This window comes from Elephas maximus, chromosome 1, assembly GCF_024166365.1.
Source record: "Elephas maximus indicus isolate mEleMax1 chromosome 1, mEleMax1 primary haplotype, whole genome shotgun sequence".
Classification (NCBI taxonomy): domain Eukaryota; kingdom Metazoa; phylum Chordata; class Mammalia; order Proboscidea; family Elephantidae; genus Elephas; species Elephas maximus.
In genome coordinates, this window is record NC_064819.1 from 15,073,103 (window position 1) to 15,095,793 (window position 22,691).

General features: G+C 44.9%; 1 protein-coding gene across 7 annotated transcripts in view; it reads left to right on the forward strand.

The window, feature by feature from the left end:
• The window catches only part of KALRN (kalirin RhoGEF kinase), a 792,110-nt gene that overhangs the window by 69,786 nt on the left and 699,633 nt on the right, over positions 1-22,691 (forward strand). Inside the window, exon 1 of one of the 7 annotated variants that reach the window (XM_049878517.1) lies at positions 1,646-12,966. The exons of 4 other annotated variants lie outside the window; for them this stretch is intronic. In XM_049878517.1, coding sequence (XP_049734474.1) covers positions 12,900-12,966 — 67 coding nt within the window. In that variant the 5' untranslated portion in view covers positions 1,646-12,899. Of the gene's footprint in view, positions 1-1,645; positions 12,967-22,691 lie in introns of those variants that run through there. 2 more of the 7 variants (XM_049878614.1, XM_049878638.1) reach the window with 2 other exon arrangements.

Consider the following 22,691-nt stretch of genomic DNA (forward strand, 5'->3'; position numbering starts at 1 on the left):
GCAGGTGGCTAGGTGATGTGGGTGGAGCTACCAGTACGTAGGCACCTGATATGGGTAGGTGAGGACCCTGTTTAATAGGCAAAGTGGTTTCAAACATGGAACACCCACCTCTCCACCACATGGCCGAAACAGTTGCAATCTGCCAACAAGGGCCTATTCTCCTGAAATAGGCCCACACAGGTCCATGCAGTGGGGAAAGGTATTCAAAGTCAATGAACCATTTATGCCTGGACAGGAGCCACTTCTGTCCTGAGCTCCCCAGCTTAGTGGAGCTGGCAGATTATCTTTTTCCCTACTTGTGAATTTATTCCTTCTCCAAGGCTGGGAGAATGGCTCAGGGTGCTTGCTGTACCTATCTCAGCCTCAGGGAAATTGACAGCCACTGAAGCAGTTTTGGGGCTGGGGGCACGGTAAAGTATATGCAAGAACTTAGTTTTGTGGAGAGTGCTGTTCTTCTCTGGTTCTGGAGGTGCGAGTAGGCAATGTGGCTGGGTGTTTCTCCCTGGGGAAACTGTGGCTGAAAGCTACCGCCAGCCTGCTGCAGTCGCTGCAGGGAATGGTGCCTGAGGGTTCCCAGTGATTCAGGGCTGGTAACTCCTCTCCACTTCTGAGCTGTCTCTCCTCCTCCTGCCACTCAGTCCCTTTTCTAACTTTGCCTTTGATGTTCAGGGCCTCTAGGTGGTCATTAATACAATTGTTTCACTTGTTTTTTTGGGTCTTTGTTGTAAGAGGGATAACTGGAAGTGTCTGACTACTCTGCCATCTTGGCCCCCCCATCCTTGGATTCTTCAACACAACCTTGGACATTCACTATCCCTTGGTTAGAATTGGAACTTGAAGTAAAACGTAGTTGGTATTGCTTGCCAAAGTCCTAGTAAGGTATCTAAGTGGCTGACAAATGAATGATCTGAGAAGAATTGAAGGTTCTTACTGGATGCTTATTAAGTTCATGGAGAATCCATCCAGACCTTGTGATAAGTAAGGGATGTGGAGAAAAGTGGGAGATGAATAGCATTGGCTTATGACCTAGAGATGGAGCTTCATCTGCTGTCTACTTGGATAGCTGGATAAATCTGGGGAGTTGGTTATTTATGACCTGTGGGTTCCCTGCAGACCATCTCACACCCTAGATCCAAAGAGTGGGAAGGTGGAGAAGGAAATTGCTGTCTTCACCCTGAGGATACACCCCTTTTTCCATAAAAGATCTGAGCCACTACTTCAGCTAGCCTGAGTACTTAAATGCCTTGAACATTGCCAAAGTAACACAAATACTTATGGTAAAAAAAATACAACAACCTAAAATTTACAAAATACAATTCTTTAACTACCTTCCCCCATTCCTCAGGGATAACTACCATTAACAGTTTGATGTGTATTCCACCAGAATGCCTTTTCTATACACATTCAAATATACAGTCATAGTTTGTATTTATCTATGTATCTGTCTATCTATCTATCATCTATCTGTCTGTCTCTGTCTGTCTGTCTGTCTATCTATCTATCATCTATCTGTCTCTGTCTGTCTCTATCTTTTTTTCATAAAAAATGGGATCATGCACATTATTTCAAATTATTTTGCAGATTGTATTTTCCCACATAACAATGTGTTGTGGGCATACTTTCATGTTACCATATATAATATAAAACTGCTTGTCCTTTTTAATGGCTTCAAAGTATAATGTAGACTGTATCATAATTTATCTTACTAGTCCCTTATTGTTAGACATTTAGGTTACCTCCAGTTTTTTGCTATATACAGTTTTTAGAATACACCACAGTGTATTTATACGTGCAGATATCTCAGTAGGTAAGATTTTTAAAAGTAGAATTGCTAGGTTGAAGGCTATGCACTTTAGAAATATTAATAGGTACAGCCAAACTGCTTTCTAAAAATGTTATACCAATTTACCCTCCTTCCAGGTTATGTTTTCTTGCCCATCTGCTAAGAAATAGTGACATGCTGGTATTGCTTTAATTTGTATTTCCCAGATCCCTGGTAAAGGTCAGCTTCTTTTTACTTTGATCCATCATTTGTATTTCTTATTTTTTTTGTGAATTGCTTGTTCATATCTTTACCCATTTTTAGGATTGTTTAACTTTTTCTTATTGGCTTTTAGGAGTTCTTTGTAAATTAATATTAACTCTTATATCCAAATATTCCCACATTTGGAACGTATTGTTCCAAATGTGGCGAGTATTTGTCTCCTAGTTTATCTTTTAACATTGTACATGTTTTTGCAACTTGTCTATTCTTTCTTTTATTTATTTATTTATTTTTGCTGTGAGGACTTTTGAAACACCCTAATACAGTATAAAAAAGTCATTATCTGACCCCTGTGTCCGTAGATAACCATCGATATTAATCCTTGTTAATCTTTCCAGTGTTTCTTTTTGGAAATATAAGCCAATTAGAATTCATACTTACTTCACCCCTTTCATGTCAAAAATAGATATACTCTTTGTCATGGATTGACAAAAATATGTGTATCAATTTGGCTGGGCCATGATTTCCAGCATTGTTTGGTTGTCCTCCATTTTGTGATTATAACTTTATATTAGAAAGGATTAGGGTGGGGTTGTAACACCACCTGTACCTAGGTCACATCCCTGATCCAGTTAAAGGGAGTTTCCCTGGGGTATGGCCTGCACCACCTTTTATCTCTCAAGAGATAAAAAGGAAAGGGAAGCAAGCAGAGAGTTAGGGACCTCATACCACCAAGAAAGCAGTGCTGGGAGCAGATCATGTCCTTTAGACGTGGGGTCCCTGTGCAGAGAAGCTCCTAGTCTGGGGGAAGATTGATGAGAAGGCCAACAGAGAGAGAAAGCCTTCCCCTGGAGCTGACACCCTGAATTTGGACTTACAGCCTACTTTACTGTGAGAAAATAATCTTCTCTTTGTTAAAGCCATCCACTTTTGGTATTTCTGTTATAGCAGCACTGGATAACTAAGACACTGTTCAATTCCTTGCATTTGAACCCAGCAATATGTGTTGTAGATCTTCTCATATCAATCCACAGAAAGTCTTATCATTCTTTTTCTGCTTATATATGCCCTAAAATAATATTGAAAACCTATATGCCCCCTCACATATTTTAGCGGCCATTTAACATTTTTTACCCTAAGTATAAGTAGTTGCAAAGGATGTGTTTTCTAGCATGTTGTATATTGTATACAGGCTTTAAGTATATTTTCTTCAAAACCTTGGAACTGTAGATTTATATGAACTGGCAAAGGTAGCTCTCGTTAGCAAAGCAAACAGCCAAATCAGATCTATTTACCTCCTGTCAGAAAAGTCTGACTTACTATTTTTTAAATCCATACAGGCATGTTAAGTAGGCAGCCCCCAGACAACCTTCAGTCTTCAGAATTCTAATTCCAAGATAGGACAAGTAGATAAATAGATACGGTCATGAGATGAGCCACGTATTTGTCTGCTAGATGAAATAGGGTATAATTCTTTTCAGTACTTCCTTTGTGATCTCATCCAATCTTGTGGCTTTAACTGCCCTCCATACACCAATGACTTTCTGTTTCCTTATGTATTACTCTGTAACAAACTGCCCCAAATCTTAGTGCCTTAGAGCAACAGTGATTTGTCATTTCTCATGACTATGAGGGTTGACCAGGCAGTTCTTCTTCTTCACGTGGTGCCCACTGGCATGACTGGAAGAGCGAAAATGGCCTCACTCACATGGCTGGCAGTTGGCGCTGGCTAGGGGCTGGGGTTAGCAGAGGGTCTTGACTGAGACCCTTGGTTCTCCTCCGTGTGGCCTTTCTGCATGGCTTCTTGTTCTTATGGAGCCCTTATGGAGTGCAGTGGTTAAGAGCCCAGCAGCTAACCAAAAGGTCAGCAGTTCAAATCCACTAGCTACTCCTTGGAAACCATATGGGGTAGTTCTCTGTCCTGTAGGGTTGCTATGAGTTGGAATTGACTCAATGGCAATAGGTTTTTGTTGTTGTTGTTGTTCTTCTTATAGTGTGGTAGCTGGATTCCTAAAACAGTTTTGTTTATTCTTGACTCCATCATTTAAAAATAACTGTCTAAAAGTTAGATGATACAATCCAAGGTTCAAAATTCAAAAGATGTGAAAATAAAAAGAGTGAAAAGAATTCCGTTTACTGCTGTCATCCAGCCACCGACATTCTTTGGGTGATTTGTATATCCTTCCAAAGTGTTAGGTTTGGTTTTTTGGTCCCTAGATTAAAAAAAAAAAAATGCACGTGCAAGTCGATATGCGGAGTTCTGTGTCTTGCTTAGAAAACCTTTCCACCCTAATACTACAAAATTTTCTTCTTGAAGCCCTATAGTTTATTACTATTTTTTTTAAATGAAGATCTTTTAAGTAGATTTTATTGTGTGTATGATATGAGACCAGAATTGATGGTCTTTAAGGGAAGTCAAATCATTGGCATTTACTGAACAGTAGCTCCACTGGGGGACTCCGAAGAGTTTCCCATCCCCTCAGTGCTGAGGGCTGTCCACGTGGTTCACATGGACATCAAGCCCAACCAAACCCATTGCCAGTTCTGACTCCTAAGGGTTTTTCATAATGGAATCTCTCTTGGAACTTTCTGATCTGTGTGAGGGCAGAAGGAAGAAGTCAGATGAGTTGGAGCTGTTAGATTTTTTTTTTTTTCCTTTTGGGGTTGGGGGGCAGTGGGTGGATTATAGGAATTAGAGGAAAAGAAAGATATGGGAATCTGCTCCTTCTGAAGGATCAGTAGAGAAGCCTGGGGGGCTTGAAGTGGTAACTTATCCCTAACTTGGGACTTCATAATGGCCACTTGGCTTAGAGCAATTGTCAGTGTCAAAGCTGACACTATTTTTTATAGCTTATATGTCCAGTAAGGTTCTATAAGTTGAAGATTTCCACCTGACCCGAGCTTGTTTCCTATTATGGGAAGAAAGTGCATTAAATTTTACTAAACACCCACTATGCAACAGGTATAGTACTTGATATTTTTATGTGTTATTTCGTTTATTCCTCAAGAAGTTCATTCAGATGTTATAAGATCAGCCTTGTCTTCATTCAAAAGATAAACTGAGATTCAGGGAAGCTAGGCCTTTGGCCAAAGTTACTCAGTTAACTAGGAGAAGATTTGGGATTTGAACTCAGACTGAGCCCAATGCTCAGGCCCTTCCCCAACACCCGGAAGGCTTGAAAATTAACCAGCCAAACAAGATTTTTACAAAGAGATTAAGAAACCCTGGGGGCGTAATGGTTAGGCATTTGGCTGCTATCCGAAAGGTTGGCAATTCAAACCTACCCAGCAGCTCTGCAGGAGAAAGACCTGGCCATCCGCTCCCGTAAAAATTACAGCCTAGAAAACCCTAGGGGACAGTTCTACTCTGTCACGTGGGGTTGCTGTGAGTAAAAATCGAAAAGATGACACCTAAAAACAACGACAACACACAAAGAAAGCCTAACAACAACAATAACAACACATAAAGAGATTATTTATAGAATTTATGGGAATCAGCTATTTTAAGAACTGTGAAAAAACAGTGTGGGGTTTCCTCTCTCTTCTTGAGGGGGAAAGAGAATCAAGATCAGCAGCCCAAGGCTAATTCCTGTGAGGTGGAGGTCTGACATGCCTCTCTCTGCCATCTTTACCAATTCTGACAGCAGCCGTCCCTCCCACGGCATTCTCTACCTCTCTGCTGGGTTCGATAATTCATTGCAATGACCACACAGAACTTACAGACAATACTCACAATTATGGGGTTTATTAGGGAAGTAACAGTTACGATTCAGGCTGAGGAACACAGGATACAGTTCTTCCATCTGGACGGCCTCTTTTCGGCTATACTCACAGGCACACTTTTCTCTGGCCCTAGGTCTCTGCCCTGCTTGGGGAGGTGTTACAAAGCTCTTTTAGTCCCTGCCAATAAGTTCCCAGAGGCACCCCACTCCGCCAGTTAAGCCTTGGCCCAAAGGCATTCAGCTTTCTTACTCCACGGGCCAGGAAGTCCGATGCTTGGTCTCCTGCCGGTCTCTCCTGCCACAATGCTTCTTGCAGTTTTCAGGGTTACATCTCTCTCTCTCTCTCTCTCTCTCGGTCTTCTTGTTCCAGGAGTTTCTCAGAGCAGGGATCCAGGGTCCAAAGGACCTGCTTTCTGCTCCTGGCTGTTCCTCCTTGGTGGTGGTAGTGGGATTTTCTCTCTACTCTGGAATTGGCACTCTTTTAAGGCAAAACTCACCAATCCCCTTGGTGGGCCACAATTATCTTATTTGCACAGCCCCACCCAGTCACTTGGGTGGGAGTTACAGGACCCATGACGAGAAAGGCCACACAAAACCCGTCCACTGCACCCCCAAGAACCATACGTGGAATTCATTTTCCAAAAAGTAAAGTGGTCATTGCAATTGATTTTTTTTTTCCTTTGGAAAGAAGATCCACCCATTGACCCATTGCCGTGGAGTCGATTTCAACTCATAGCGACACTATGGGACAGAGTAGAACTGCCCCACAAGAGTTTCCAAGGTTGTAATCTTTACCGAAACAGACTGCCACATCTTTCTCCCGCGGAGAGGCTGGTGGGTTCCAACTGCCAACCTTTCGGTTAGCAGCTGAATGCTTAACTACCGTGCCACCTGGGCTTCTTGGAAGAAGACCTAGTCCCTGTGAATTGCTTTCAGGCTGGCCTGACAGGCAAATACCTATCAAGGATTTGGAAACAGAGAGTAATGGGTCCTCTTCCTTGACCCCAAATACTCACCCCTATCACTGCTTACTTTGTCCTGGACTTCTGCTAGCCTTCCTTTGATCTAAGGTATTATCTTTTACCAAAATGGAAACGTTCCCCAAGAGCCTAAATATTAAGCTCTCATCATGAATACCTTAGAGGAGAAGGGGTTATCATAATACTTTTTACAGGATGTAGTCAAGAAGGAATGGGGCTCAGGATGGGTGGGTGAGCTTTGATCTTTATTCGATAAGGCAAAGAAAGAGGGGAAGCATTTGGTTTCTTGAGCATGGGGTGTGGGTAGGGGCATGGTATGCTGTGTTTGGAGATTCAGGGCAACGTGGAGGTTCTGTTGACTGGTGGGGGAACTATAAATCCTCAGGGAGCAGTGCGGGAGGGACTAAGAGCAGTTTCCCTCATTTCAGTAATTGGTGTAGAGCCCAGTCCAGTAGCGTGACGTCTCCCAGAAGCTGGGTGCTCCCTTGGCTGAGGCGGAGTTAAAGATCTCAGTGGAGGTCGGAGGTGAGCAAGGATGAAAGCAACAAAAAAGTCAGGGCAAGGCAGACTAATTAGCTTCCGCCTTCCCTCCCGCGGCCTGGCCTGATATTTGAGGTGACATTTAAAGTCATTGTAGAGATGTGTGGTGGAACCACGGATGAACGCTTTCTGGAGCCTGCGGAGAGACGAGGCTGATTTCCCAGCCTCCTGGCTGGCAGCTTCTCAACCTTTTCCTGCAGAATTTTCTGCATGTGGGGCCCTCTACTGGGCCGTGAGAGGAGGAGGGACCTCTCTTATCTCCAGGTGCCCCTGTCTAATGAGGACTCAGAATCCCTCTCCCTGTTGGGTTCTTAGGGTCTATGGGAGATGGGGCACACTCTAGAATTCAGTCAACGTAGTTAAATGAAGTTGGTCCCAAGTGTAAGAGAGGAGAAGAGGGATAGAGGCAGATAGATCACCATTTCAGAATCATCTGGGGAGTTTGTTAAAAATGCAAGCCTCTGGGGGCGAGGCCTAGCTATCTGCATGGATAACCAACTCTCTGAGGTGATTCTGCTGCCCATTAAAGTTTGAGAACCTCCGAGATAGGGAACGAGAGAGGTTAGCTGGACGAGGCCTCCAGGGAGAAGTAGACTTGAATTTCAGTTTCCAGGTGATATTTGTCTTAGGTGCGGTCCTCAGGTGTAAGGCTAAGGTACCTGTTCACCTGGGGACACCAGGCTGTCATAGGAGAGGCTGGCAGGCGTCCATCTCACCCCATGGGTGGTGTCACTGAAGATGTGTTGCCACAGGCTTCACTTTAGCACTTGGGTGCTAACCGCCAAGGGGACAGACGTGGTGTGGGAGGTGGCTGAGGATGGTATCTGCTGGAGTGTTTGATTCATTTTGTGACTGAAGCACAGCTTGCAGGGCAAAATGGCAGCCTGGTGGAGCCTACTTCCTGAGTTGGGGTGGGGGGAGAATGCCATGTTGGCGGATGGTCTTCACTTTGGTTCTCAGACACTAGCAACTATGCCGCCTCCTGTGGGGCCTTCACCCATTGGATAGCTCCATGTGTCTGCGGAGCTGGTCAGTGCTGCTGAGGGAACAGTGGTCATTATTGCCCTAGGGAGATGAGTGGGGAAGATTTAAGACATGATTGGTTCTCTCCTCCCTCAGTGCTGCTTGCCTTCTGCTCCGTATACTTGTGCTGGCTTTATCTGATCAGGAACACAGTGTTTTCATGTTGGGGTGGGTGGAGAGAGGGAGAAAGAACAGTGCCAAGGAGAGAAGAAGGAACAGGGAAGAGAAAGGAACACATGTATGTTGTGATATTGGGTAACCGGTGACTGTCTAGACAGGTGATAGTCTGTTGCTGGCCTGGAGATGCTGCTTGCTTCTGGAGAACATCTCAGAGCTGGCTGTGTGGGCCGGAGGGACCATGCCAATGGCAATGGTTGTGCCTTTGACCAGGAGGGAAGAATGAGCCGCTGTGGAAGCATTATTTAAGACAGAAAACAACAAGAACAACAACCTACTCATAAGACTCTGTCCTGGCCAATATCCCCGTTCTTTTTAATTGCACCAGGGCTAAACGACAACTCTGATAGTCTCTTGGAACATTTCATTCAACTTCTGGAGGGGCTACATTTAAAGAAAGGCTGTGAGGCTCTGTGGGAGTTAGAGAAATGAGCAGTGGTGGACTGGGAACTCTGAGAAATCCCAGCTTGATGAGATTAAGCTGATCTTCAGTAAAATCTGGGCTGAACGGGCTTCCTCCTGAGCCTGATCCGGTGAGTGATGCCTGTGTTCTTAGGTTCACTCTTTGTGGAGAAGTGCTTGCACGTATTGTTCTTTAACAGCCTTTTTATCCTTGAAAATGAGGCTGTGTGAAATGGTTTGCCCTTGATGGTTGGGGGGTCAGATTCTTCCTCCAGGCCTAAGAATGGGGCGTGGAAAAGTCATGTTAGCATCATTAGAGCATTTTAGTTTACATTGTGTCTACTCAGTAGGTCACCTGGGCTTTCTGCCTCACGCTCAGACATTCTTTCCACAGCTCATCTTTATCCAGGTCTCCTGCCATGGCAGGAGCCATGTTTACATTCGTACATCCATGTCTGCATTTATACATTCATATAATCCACTTTTTGGATTTCTTCCCAAGTTGTGTTAGATAAAACCATTCCTTGGCATTCTTATTTGGAGATATGCTCCCTTGACAGCCAAGAACTAGGAGCCAAAGAACAAGATGAAAGGCTGTTAGTCACTCAGTGGCTACACTCAGATCCTGTACTCAGCGTAGGCCCCTGCCATGTCAGCACTGCCCTGGAGAGCACTCACTAAGGACTCCTGTTTGGAACAGTAGGTCCTGCCCTACTGTGAGGACTTCCATATTTTGGTGAAAGATGTAGCAATTCGGTAAGGAACAGTCCAGAGCCACAGAAACTCTTCTTTGGGAGGAGATAGCTGGCATGTATTTCTTTCTTAGCTCTGCCACCTACTAGTCATTTGACCTTAAGCAAGTTATTTAATTTAACGTCTTGGAATATGGGTTTTCTCCTCTGTAGAAAGGGGAAATTGATACCAATCCTACAGACCTTGCAGTGTGGTTAAGAGGCCCAAAGGAAATGATGGATGTAAAAGTACTTTGTGAACTAAAAAGTATTGAATATCTGTGAGCGATGGGTTCTTGTTGTTCACGAAGGGGGAGACTGCGGGTCAGTGTACCGTTCTCTGAAGCAAGGAGGAGGGGTTTGCTTGCATTCTTGTGTTAACTCCATGCTGGAGTCTTGTCCATTTAAGGTAATAACAAAATAATACTAACATAGCCTGGGAGGTAATTTCTGGGGTAGCAGTGTCTCTGCTCAGTTGCTGTTTAGGAAGGAAATGCAATGCTGTGGTGCCAGTGGAGGGAAGGTCGGTGAAGATGGTGGCTCTGCTCGCTTGCTCCCTCTCCCTCCTAGCTCCCGCCCCCTGGACAAGCCTCTTCCCAAATCTGAGTTCTGCCAGAAATCTGCAGCCTGTTTCATCTTGGAGGCCTAAGTCCCAAGGAAGAGCTGAAAGTGAGGGAGGCTTGCTCCTGCCAGCTGCCTGATGGAGACCAGGAGGCTCGGGATGCCAGCATTTCTATTAGGACAGTGAGAAGGCATTGCTGGCATGGCCTAGGCTGAAACACAAGGTGTGATGAATGTGCACTTGGCTGCTGGTTAGTTTTTAGGCTTGAAGAGCAAGTTTGTCCCAGACCAGGGGTTCCCTCCTATTTCATTTCTGTGAGCAGGACTCCGAGTCACCAGGGGCATAGCCTCACTGTGTGGGTGGCCAGGTCACCATAACATGGATTCCCAGCAGGGCAAGGACGAGGCACCCTGTCATCCTTCTACAGACCTTAGGCAGTGCCCAGGGACTGAGTCCCATAGTCCACTCCTCTCCCTGCCATACAGATGAAGTTGTATGGGGTGCCTAGACTCGCGTCTTCATTCCTTCTTTTAGCAACAACTAGAGCACTTGCAAAGTTCAAGATACTGTATTAGGTACTTTGGGAATACCTAATTACAAAACAGATCCTTCCTTCATGGGGTGTGTGGTTGAGTAGGGCAGAGAAGTCATATAAAGGAGAATCCAAAAAAAAAAAGTAAAGAAAAAGAAACCCATTGCCATCGAGTCGATTCTAACTCATAGCAGCCCTCTAGGACAAAGTAGAAATGCCCCTTAGGGTTTCCAAGGAGTAGCTGGTGGATTTGAACTGCTGACCTTTTGGTTAGCAGCCAAATTCTTTTTTTTTTTTTTAATAATTTTTATTGTGCTTTAAGTGAAGTTTACAAATCAAGTCAGTCTCTCACACAAAAAACTTATATGCACCTTGCTACATACTCCCAATTATTCTCCCCCCAATGAGATAGCTGGCTCCCTCCTTCCAGTCTCTCTTTTCGTGACCATTTTGCCAGCTTCTAACCCCCTCTACCCTCTCATGCCCCCGCCAGACAGGAGATGCCAACATAGTCTCAAGTGTCCACCTGATGCAAGTAGCTCACTCCTCACCAGCATCCCTCTCCAACCCATTGTCCAGTCCAATCCATGCCTGATGAGTTGGCTTTGGGAATGGTTCCTGTCCTGGATCTACAGAAGGTTTGGGGACCATGACTGCCGGGGTCCTTCTAGTCTCAGTCTTTTTATGAGAATTTGGGGTCTGCATCCCATTGTTCTCCTGCTCCCTCAGGGGTTCTCTGTTGTGTTCCCTGTCAGGACAGTGATTGGTTATAGCCGGGCACCATCTAGTTCTTCTGGTCTCAGGATGATGTAAGTCTCTAGTTCATGTGGCCCTTTCTGTCTCTTGGGCTCGTAATTACCTTGTGTCCTTGATGTTCTTCATTCTCCTTTGATACAGGTGGGTTGAGACTCATTGATGCATCTTAGATGGCTGCTTGCTAGCATTTAAGACCCCAGATGCCACTCTACAAAGTGGGGTGCAGAATGTTTTCTTAATAGATTTTATTATGCCAATTGACGTAGATGTTCCTTGAAACCATGGTCCCCAACCCCTGCCCCTGCTTCGCTGACCTTCGAAGCATTCAGTTTATTCAGGAAACTTCTTTGCTTTTGGTTTAGTCCAGTTGTGAGCAGCCAAATTCTTTAACCACTGCACCATCGGGTCTCCATAAAGGAGAAAATGCAATTAAAAAAAAAAAACCATACAGAAAGGAAGATCAGGGAAGGCTGCCCAGATTCTGAGGCATTTGATTTAGAACTTGGAAAAATTAGGAGATTTGGCCGTGAGGAGATGGGGGGGTAGGAAGGGCATGCTGTTGGCAGGAAGAGCAGGAGCAAAGGCATGGAGATGGGAAACCAGGGGATGCATTGTTATGTGGGGAACTGAGGGCCTGGTGGCAGGGAGTGGGGGTGAATGCTGAGCACTGATATCTACCAGGTGCTATGACAGAGGATAGAAGAGTGGCCATATACTAGGTCATCTTTGTCTTTGACCCTCACAAATACTATTCTCTCCAGTTTGCAGAGGGAGAAGCAGGGGCCTAAGGAGTTGATATAGCTTGATCAAGGACAGACAGCTATTAAGTGGTAGAGCCAGGGTTTGAACCCTTGACTGTCTGACTCCAGAACCCATGCTGTCCCCACTGTAGCAGAGGGCTCATGAAGGAAACTAAGAGAAAAGGGTTTGTGGCCTTTTTCTGGTCATGTGAGTCGAAAAGTCTTGGGGAGAGGTCCCTGTAGTTCCCACAGGATGAGGCAGCAGATCTCTGGGTCTTCTGGACTAGCCTCAGAGTTCAGAGTGGCTGAGCCCCTTGCTTCCCCTTTCCCCCGATCCTCTGGCCTCTGGTATGGGAGGCAGGGGAAGGTGGGAGAGTGGGAGACTCTGGAATGAAACTCAAGACATGGCCTTGACTCTGAATTTTTCCCCCCAAACCACGGCAAACCTTGCCTCTTTGCAAAAGCCCTGGAGACCTACCGCCCCCGCATCTCTGACCTACCCTTGGGTCCATGCAGGCTCGGTCTGCACACGGCGTTGTTCTGCACTTGTTCCTTTGTTGCTGTGAAACAGGCTCCCGGCACAGTCAGCCTCTGTGTGGGAGGACTGGTGGCTGTCTTCACAGGCAGGCATTTGCTTAGAGCAGCCTGCGTCTGAGCCCATCGTCAAGTGATTCCGGCCTCCTCGAGTTGGCGGTGGTGGGACGAGGCTCTGCTGAGGGGACTGGCTGTGAAGGATGAGTTCAGGGTGGGATGACGGACCGCTTCTGGGACCAGTGGTATCTCTGGTATCTCCGCTTACTCCGGCTGCTGGATCGAGGTATTCCTGAGTGTGTGTGTGTGTGTATAAGAGAAAGGCAGAGAGACATATATACACATAGATACACACACAGACACAGAGACTACACGCAGACACAGAGAGAAAGACACAGCAGAGAGGGGAGCAGAGCAGGGAGCAAGAAGAGAAAGAAGAAGGAATGAAACAGAGGCAATTAGCAAGCAGATGGAAAGTAAAGAAAGGCAGTTTTTTGGGGTCATTTGTGACCCAGCTGGAAACTGGGAGCACAGGGCCATTTGGGGAGCATCTATATAACAAATAGCATTTCCTTTCTTTCTGGGTTTTTCATCAAGCTCAGGACTATAGGGAAGGGCAAGTTAAAGCCTGTCTCACAGGGCTCTTGATCGAACACTCTGGGAAGGAAGCATTGCAGGAAGGAGAGCCATCCCTGCAGCAAGAGGCAGGGGGCAAACAGGCACAGTCTCAGATCTCAGCTCTGGCACTTAACAGAGGTGTAGCAAGGGAGGGCAAAGGGGCATTTGCCCGAGGGTGCAAGTCTGTGGGCGGGGGGGAGGGGAGGAGGGGCTGCCAGACAAGGCATAAAACAACATTGCGAGGCACCACAAGAGGGGAGAAGGCATTTCTGCTAACATGTTGCTGCTGTCAACATCTGTTCATCTTGAAATGGGGGGGGGGTACAACTTAGAGACTGCCCCTGGGCACTCAAACTGTGGGGGGAGTGCAATTCAGAGATTACCCCTGGGTGCTTGTTACCCTCACTGTGCCCCTGCTCTTTACCAGCTCTTTGACTTAGGTTGATTAAGTGAATTTTCTGATCACATAATCTGTAAAATGGGCGTGGTGAGGCCTGTCTGCTAGGGTTGTTGTGGAATTATTATTTAATGCATATGTGGTTCACAGTAGGTGCTTAGTAACTGTTAATCTTCTCCCTGTATGGCTCTCAGCATCAGGAAGCTTTAGCACCTGTCCTGAGGACAGCTCCCTTTGTGGATTATCTGTAGATAGAGCCAGTGCAGAATTTGTGGGGTGCAGGCATTTGAGGACAAGGAGGTGAAAGTCAGTGTTATTCCTCAGGTTCGTCTGACCTGCCCACATTGCACTATCAGGTATTAATGCAATTAAAATCTCCTGGTAACGTGACACAAATCCAGACGTTCCATTTTAAGGAAAAACTCACGTTAACTTTGTTTAGTAATTGATTTTTTTAAATGCTGAATGTTGTTTTTAAAAGCTTTGGCAAGAATGAGAGGAAACCTCTGATGGAAAAGATGGTCCCAGGGAAGCCCTGATACACACCCAAGGTGTGTTCATCTCCATCAGGAACTGTCCTAGGTGTGCCAGGAGGTCAGCTCCAGGTGGAAGCAGAGAACTGCAAAGAGCAGATGAACCAGGGCCCTTATCAAGGAGAAATCAAAGATGGAGGGAACCAAACCAGCACACAGGAAATGCAGTCTCTCTCTAACACTGGGAAACAGGCCAGAGGGAGCCCAGAGTTGAGATAAGAGGAGAATGTGAAGAAGGGACCCAGAACTTCCTACTGGTGGAGATCATAGGCTGGGAGATTGGGGCGGGGTGGTATCAGATGAGACTCTCCCTTGCAGTAATCCCCCTTATCTGTGTGACCTCAGGCAAGTTCCTCAACCTCTCTGTGCCTCCTTCCCTTTATTAAAAGGGATGACGATGGTAATAGTAGCACCAACTTAGAGGGTTGCTGTAGGGGTGAAGTGAGACATGGCAAGTCCAAAGCACCTATCCCAGTGCTTGGCATGAAGAAAGTGCCCCTTAGATGTTGGTTTTCATTATCAAGATGGTTAATTCTCACTGTCCTACAAACAGCCTGGGAAAGACAGGAGCAGGTGGTATGTAATAACCAGGAGCCGAGAAAAGTCTAATTAAGAATTGTTAGAGGCTTAGAGAAAATTTATGCTAATGTGAATTAAAACAAGGTTCAAACTAATGTAATACAGATGCTACTTACAAGAGAAAACTGGATGTTAATGTATAAACTAATAATAATTCTTTTTTTAAAAGAAAATGCTTGTGTGCAAAATACTTGAATTTGCAAATTTAGGTTCAAGTTCTGGCTCCATCACTTTCTAAGTGCTCTTGACAAAAATGATTTAAACTGACCCTCAGTTTGTTAATCTGAAGAATGGGAATGTTATTAATAATAATAATACCTATATCATAGACTTTGGGGAAAATGTAATGTTAGTGCCTAGAAAAGTGGTAGACATTTTTGGAAATGTCAGGTTAATGAATTTATGGATTGATGGTTTAGCCAGTCCTCCTAGATAGTAATGTTGGTTGCCAGGCTTGTCTTCCATGCATACTTTATCACTGCACAAGGCTGTAATTTGAAGGTTTACAGTCTTTCATGAGGTGTCTCTTAGGTTTTTCTTGATGTCGAGCTTTAGACTAACAGCTCGTGACTACGTAGGGCCTCTGATTTCTGGGGTGTTTGGTGATTATGTTGTCCAGTACTGGTTAATGGGAGCATTAAATACCCACATCCATATTTGAGGAGAATTTTTGGATACAACAGCTTTCCTCCAGTTAACACTGCATAGAAAATTACACGCCTTAAAGTGGCATGCTAGACCTAGCTCACTCATAGGAGGTACTCAATAAATACTTGTTGAATGAATGAATGAATGAAGAACCTGTCCTTTTGGGCAGTGAAGAAAATTCTCTTAGATCTCTCTTTAGTATAAGAGAATTTAGCCCTCTCCTGTTTTAGGAAACCCCGGTGGCCCAGTGGTTAAGAGCTACAGCTGCTAACCAAAAGGTCGGCAGTTCGAACCCACCAGGTGCTCCTTGGGAACCCTATGGGGCAGTTCTACTCTGTCCTATAGGGTCGCTATGAGTTGGAATTGACTTGATGGCAATAGGTTAAATGGGTTTCATCTGTTGTAGGATTTTATGTCATTTTTATCCTCATTATTGTCAGGCCTCATGTCATTTTGAAACTAACGGGCCTCAAAAAAGTGAGGAGGGAATAAGAAATGAGAAGAAGTGGGAAATGATGAGTTTAGTCCAGGAAATTGATATATCTGACAAGCTGTGTGCCGGCCTGAGTCATCTGCTTGGCTGTGACTGGGGGTAGATGAATCTGCGATTTGACACACCTAGGAAAAGAGAGGAAACGTTAGAAGACATCACAGAGCGGAAATAAACTTTACAGGAAATAACAGTGTGTGCTTGGTGGTTACAGAGTGAGTAATCTTTTGTCTCCCTCAGTGTTGTTCATTTAAGGGGAAAAGATTTAAAAAATAAAAGGGATTGTTTGGTAGGACTACGCTTAACTGTATGTAAGGATTTATATGATAATTGCCAGCTTGCTTAGACATTATTATTTTGACCATTTATTCTCCTTAATAACAGATGCTGCTTTTACAGCGTTTGTTACTGGGCGTTTGTCAACTCTGCTGATTGTGTTCTGTGCTCACAGGTGGTGACTAAGGAGATGGTCCCTATGATGGGGATACTCCATCAACAGAAAAGAGCACATACAGACAAGAAACATGAGTTATAGGTAAAGAAGAGAAGTAATGTTGCAGTCTTAGTTATCTAGTGCTGCTGTAACAGAAATACAAGTGGTGGATGGCTTTAACAAAGAGAAATTTATTCTCTCACAGTCCAGGAGGCTAGAAGTCTGAATTCAGGGTACCAGCTCCAGGGGAAGGCTTTCTTTCCCTATCGGCTGTGGGGGAAGGTCCTTGTTGTCAGTCTTCCCCAGGTTCAAAGGATGTGCACTCCTGGCTGTTCTTGCTTGGTGGTAATGAGGTCCCCCAGTCACTCTGCTCACCTCTCTCTTTTATATCTCAAAAGAAATTGACTCAAGATATAACCTAATCTTGTAGATTGAGTCCTGCCTCATTAACATAACTTCCTCTAATCCTGACTCATTAACATCATAGAGGTAGGATTTACAACACATAGGGAAGTCACATCAGATGATAAAATGGTAGACAATCACACAATACTGGGAGTCATGGCCTAGGCCAGTTGACACACATTTTTGGGGGACACAATTCAATCCATAACAGTTGCCTTTTGTTGTTGTTGAATTTTGGCATAGCCATGGGGCCCTGACACGTGAAGTGGGGGTGTACATCCCTTTGCTTACATGTAATTTTTTTGTTTTTTTGACAGTGAAAGGGAAAAGTGAAAGACTGAAGCTCTTCTTCATTCACAGAGCATCCATCAGTCAGTGTTTTCCAAAGCGTGGGCATGCCCACCACTGGTAGCGCATGAGATGATTTTAGTGATTTACAGACGATCCTTCAGCTTTCTCTGTGTTTACGGCTTGGTGCCGTCCGGAGGATAATCTGTTCAGCCCAGTGCTTGCTTCTGCTGGGCTGCCCACCCCCTGCCCCCACCCCATCCAGAGGCAGCCCATCCTCAGCCCCACCCATCCCTCAGCTCTCCTCTTTGCATTCCCACCTCCAACTTTCCTGAGTCTCTTCCAGCAGCCCTGGCTGGGGCTCATGCTTCTCTCGTCTTAATCTCTGGCTCTTCCGGCCCACGCGTTCCCTCAGTTCCACCTCTCATGCCAGCGCAGACTCCCCTTCTCTCAGTCCCTAATGCCCCTTTAACAGCATAGCCTCATGCTCCCTGAAGCCCACTTCCTGGCATTCCTCCATTACTCTCCAACCCCATCCCTAAGCTTTCATCCCTTCTCACCCCTGTGCCTGGGCCATCTTGCTCTTAGCCCTGTGGATCCTGCGTCTACAGCCCTGGCTTGCGCCTTCCTGACTTCTCTGCCCTCTAACTCTGGGCACCTTTTCCTCTCAGGAGCCACAGTCTTTTCTTCTTTTGCCTCTGTATCACCTTGTCACTATCCCCAGTCCACTAGTTTCTTTTAAAAATAAATTTAAGTAGAAAAATAGAGTCGACTTAAAACAATATCAAGGAAATAACAACATAGGAGGTATGTAGGTATGGTGAAAATGCTGGTAACAGTGTCAAAATGACTGATGTTTGGAAAACTGAAGTGATGTGTTGAATTTACAACGTAGGTCTCATTGTTCTTGTTAGTTACTGTCACATCAGTCTTGTAAAGGCTCTAATTTCTTCTTGGATGCTCCATCTATATTCCTGTAGCTACTGCAGAGTGCTTTGGATTATGGACGAGAAATCATCTGGGTCTCAACCTTGGATGTACATTAGAACCATCTAAGGAGCTCTGAGGAAGCACCAGTGTCTGCCTCGCCTCCCCCCTGCTCCCACCACACAAACCCTGATCAATTAAGTCAGAGTCTCTGGAAAGGGTGCTGGGGCACTGGTATTTTTAAGAGCTCTACACGTGATCCTAATGGCAGCCAGGGCGGTGGACTGCTTGTTGCTGTCCTTTAATGTGCGTAGCGGAAAGTAAAGACAAAAATGACCCTTGAGAAAAATAACAAAATCAATGAGAAAATCAGTTACTATATGAGAATAATAAACACAGGAATGTACTCAGGAACAAAATTTTAAAGAGCACAATCCTTTGTGAATAATTCACGCAACATTCTTTAGACTTCAATTCCAACTGTTTTCTATCGCTACCGCCCTAAACCTTGACTTTTCTTCATTGCCTCAGGAAAAATATTTATATTTTCCTTAGGAGGCTGTCTGGTTCCAGCCTTTTTTGGGTTTAGGGTTGCTATGAGTTGAAATCGACTTGACGGCAATGGGTAACGGGTTCTGGCTGCCTAGACCTTTGGAGATAGGGGTGGAGGTTTGTCACTGGAGATATCAAAAGTCTTTTCTTACTTGATTAGTATAACTATGATAAGTCAGTACTGTCTGTATTCTGCTAGAATTAAAAGAAGAAAATCCCTTTCTTCCTTTAGGATAGATGGGAAGTAAGGCGAATAGCTGTCCTCAAGCCTTCATGGCGTTGGGCTCTATTTTGGCCAGGGATCTACTTATGTTTCCACTAAAGTTCACCTGTCCCTGACCAGCTGTTCTCTGTTGCCAAACATTCTGATTCAAGGTTTGATTCTGCCCAGGTACAGTGGTCAAGAGGCAGCTGAACTTCATGGCCTTGATTGTCAGGGCACCTGGGCCTTTGTGCTTACCCCCCCAAGGTCTTGTCCTTACCATGCCTGCAGCCCCCTCCAGGCCCCTGGTTTCCCATCCCTGCCAGATGCCTTGTCTTTGCCTTGTTTGCTGCTGTGCTGTCTGCCTAGGTCTGATCCCTGACTGGGTCAGACTTGATTGTCCCTGCCTAGAACCATCTGCTTGTGGCCAGACCCTAGCCTGCCTTGGACTCTGGATTGCCCACCTTGGTATGGTTTGTCCTGTTCTTACTAACTGATGCATATGCTTGCCTGGTAAGGGCTGATGGTCCCAGTACCATGTATGGCTTCTTTATGCCAACTTTTATAACTTGTCCCGTCCCTCCTATGGTCAGTGGGAAAAAGGAAGAAAAAAGAACACAGCACATGTCTGGAAAGTACATCATATGATTTTCCTGTTCTGGGGTTTTCTAATTAGAGGAGTTTAGGTTGCAGTAACCTTCCAATTTGAGCTGAATATTTATATGATACGTAAAGAATGGAATTTAACTTAGATTTTTAAGTCGCAAATACGTATCTATTATAGTTATTCAATGGAGCCCTGGTGGCGCAGTGGTTAAGCGCTTGGCTGCTGACTGAAAAGTCAGTGGTTTGAGCCCACCAGCTGCTCCATGCAAGAAAGATATGGCAGTCTGCTTCTGTAAAGATTTGCAGCCTTGGAAACCCTATGGGGCAGTTCTACTCTGTCCCATAGGGTCACTGTGAGTTGGAATCCACTCGACAGCAATGAGTTTGGTTTTGTTTTTTCATTGTTATTCACTTGGGTTTTGGCACAAAATCACCTTCCTAAAGGGACCAGACCTCTTGCCTGATAAACAGTCTGAACACAACACCACTTAAACACCATCACAAGACAATTCCTTGTTGCTCCACACCAGAACCTCCCCATCAACCTTCATATTTTTCTGTTTCCTTCTGAAGTGCCCTTACAGATAATCCACATCCTTCCCCTTCCAAAACTCTTAACCCCTAATTCCTCCAGAAAAAGCTCCCCTGACTAATCATACCAGATCCTATTGAGAGACCCGTGGGCACTTAGGTGTGTGCCAGTGTCCTGTGATTCAGGTGTTCTATGTGTAGTAATAGGACATACCCATGGGGTTGTTGTGAGCCTTAAAGGATTAGCCTGTGTGAAGTGCTTAGACCAGCGCCTGGCCCAAGGAAGTGCTCAGCAGGTATGTGCTTGTCCTCCGGGACTTCTTCGGCTTTTAGCAAACTTGGTTGCTTCTGGGCCCTTTCTCTCCTTTGGGAGTGGAGCTTCCCTGAGGGGAAGCCCCTTATCCCCACCATCCTTTTGTATTCTCACTTAGACGCCCAGTTTAATGTTGCATCGTAATAAACCTGTTGCTGTAGAGTCCATTCCGACTCACAATGACCCTTAGAGCAGAGTAGAACTGCCCTGTAGTGTTTCCAAGGAGTGGCTGGTGGATTTGAACTGCCGACCTTCTGGCTAGCAGCTGAGCTGTTAACCACTGCACCACCAGGGAACCTAATAAATAACTTTGGCTAAAGGGGCCTGAACTCTCCAGGGAACAAAAAGTCACTGGCTATCACAGCATTGTTGGGTTGGGAAAAATAGACCTATAATGATTTCTCAATTCCAAATAACTTAACCCCTTTGATTCTCATTATGTCTTTCTGAAGTAACTAAGCATAGGTTTCCATTTCACGGATAGGAAACAGGCTCAGAGAGGTTAAGTATTTTGCTAAAGTCACAGAGCTGTTAAGAGAGGAGGCAGGATCCAGGACCCCCAACTCCCATCTGGTATGGATTCTCTCCTAGACTTGCTGCATACAGGTAAAGAGACCCCCATCTTTCCCTCTCCCCAGTGTGCGTGTTAAGCTGAGGTGTCTAACACCCATGTTGGCAGATAATAGAGTATATCACCTGAGTGTCTTGTCTGTGGTGTGAGATCACTAGACAAGATGCATCTAGGCCAGGTCCTGAGGGAAGGACACTGATAGCTGCTCTTCGAGGTCCCGGTGTGGTGTTTCTATCCAGTAAGGTGGTGGTTACGTGAAGTGAGAACAGTAAAGCAGCACTTCCTTGGGTGTAGCATATCCTCCCAGGACCTATTCTTCTATTGTAGCCTATTCAGTGATTGCTGGAGCTGAGAGGCAGTGGGACAGCTATGTCCATGGATGGTTGGAAAGCTAACTGAATTCCTAGTGCAAGTGATGGGTTAGCTCTTCACCTTGTGGAAGGAGATGGCTTGTTATCAAAGAAATTGTCAAAGCAATAATTATTGTTGTTGCTGTTATTATTATTAGTGGTAATAGTACCTACTAAGGGCCCAGGCAGAGCAATGAGAGTTTAGGGGTAAGAGGTAGGATTCCTGCCCTCAAGAAGCTTACAATTCAAACTCGTGAAAAGTTCCTGAAAGACCGAGAACCATCATCAAACTCGTTCAGTCTCTGTTGACCTGTTTGTCAAGTGATGGAAGACTTATAAGGAGGTTCTTTTCTAGCTCTAGTGCTCCATGGTTTTCTGTGGGCAATACCTACAATACAGTGAATATTGAGTTGTTGAATAAGTGTTATGAATTCACAAGATGAAATGTTGAGAAGTAATTGTCTCTGAATGAAAGGAGAAATGATCATTCAAAATATCTCTTGAGAGCCTACTATGTGCTATGCCCTGTTCAAGGCTCTGAGAACACAGTGCTGAAGAAGACGGTGTTCTTGTCTTCATGAATCTTTATGGTCTAGTGAGGTAAGTAGACATAACAAGCCACACAATAAATAATACAATGGCAGGTAGAATAAAAAGAAGAGAAGTGAGTTAAGTAGTACTTAATTATATGCAGAAGAAAAGGAGGGATCCCAGATAGGGGGATCAATGTGAATAAAAGCATGGACGCTTAAGGGTACCAAGTGTACTTGGGGAATGATGACTAAGCTAGCCTAGTCTGGACCATTTCTGTGGTAAGTGTTAACACTGGAGTTACAGGTTGGGGCCAGTTTGTAAAGGGTCTTGCATATTAGGTTAAGAGCTTTATCTTTATATACAAATGATGGCAGGGCAGTAGTATTCAATTAAAAAAAATATTGAACAGTACCGATGTACCAGGCAGTAGGACTGGGAACACAAAGAAGCATAACCTGGGGTGCTCATGGCCTAAGGAGAGACTTAGATGCATAAAAAATATCTTACAACAAAATAAGTGTGATTGCTTAGGTCTGCATAGAATCACAGAGGACAGAATCTCTGACTGCCAGGAGGAGTTGGAGAAGTAAGTCTTCTCAGAGGATCTGATAGTATAGCTGGGTGGTGCAGGATGAGTAGGAGTTTGTTAGATGAAGAAGGCAGGACCAGACACTGTAGTCCATATAGCAAAAACAGAGGCACAAAAAGGATTGGAGGGGCTGGATAGCAAAAGAAGTGTGAGAAGTTCATTGTATCAGGAAGGTAAGATGCATGAGAGGAGAGAGAGAAGGAATAGGTCTGGAATGATATGCTGTGTAGGCAATGGTTAGCCACCAAGGACTTCTGAGCTCTTCAAAGATGATCTTTAAGGGCGAATCTAGATTCGTGTAAGTTATGGACTGAGACTGGTAGAAAAGAAGACTGGATGTGAGGAGGTGGCAGGTGTGAAAAGAAGAAAGGGAAGGATGTGCAGGACAAGATCCGAAAGAATAATAGGATGTCTTAGTCATCTAGTGCTGCTATAACAGAAATAC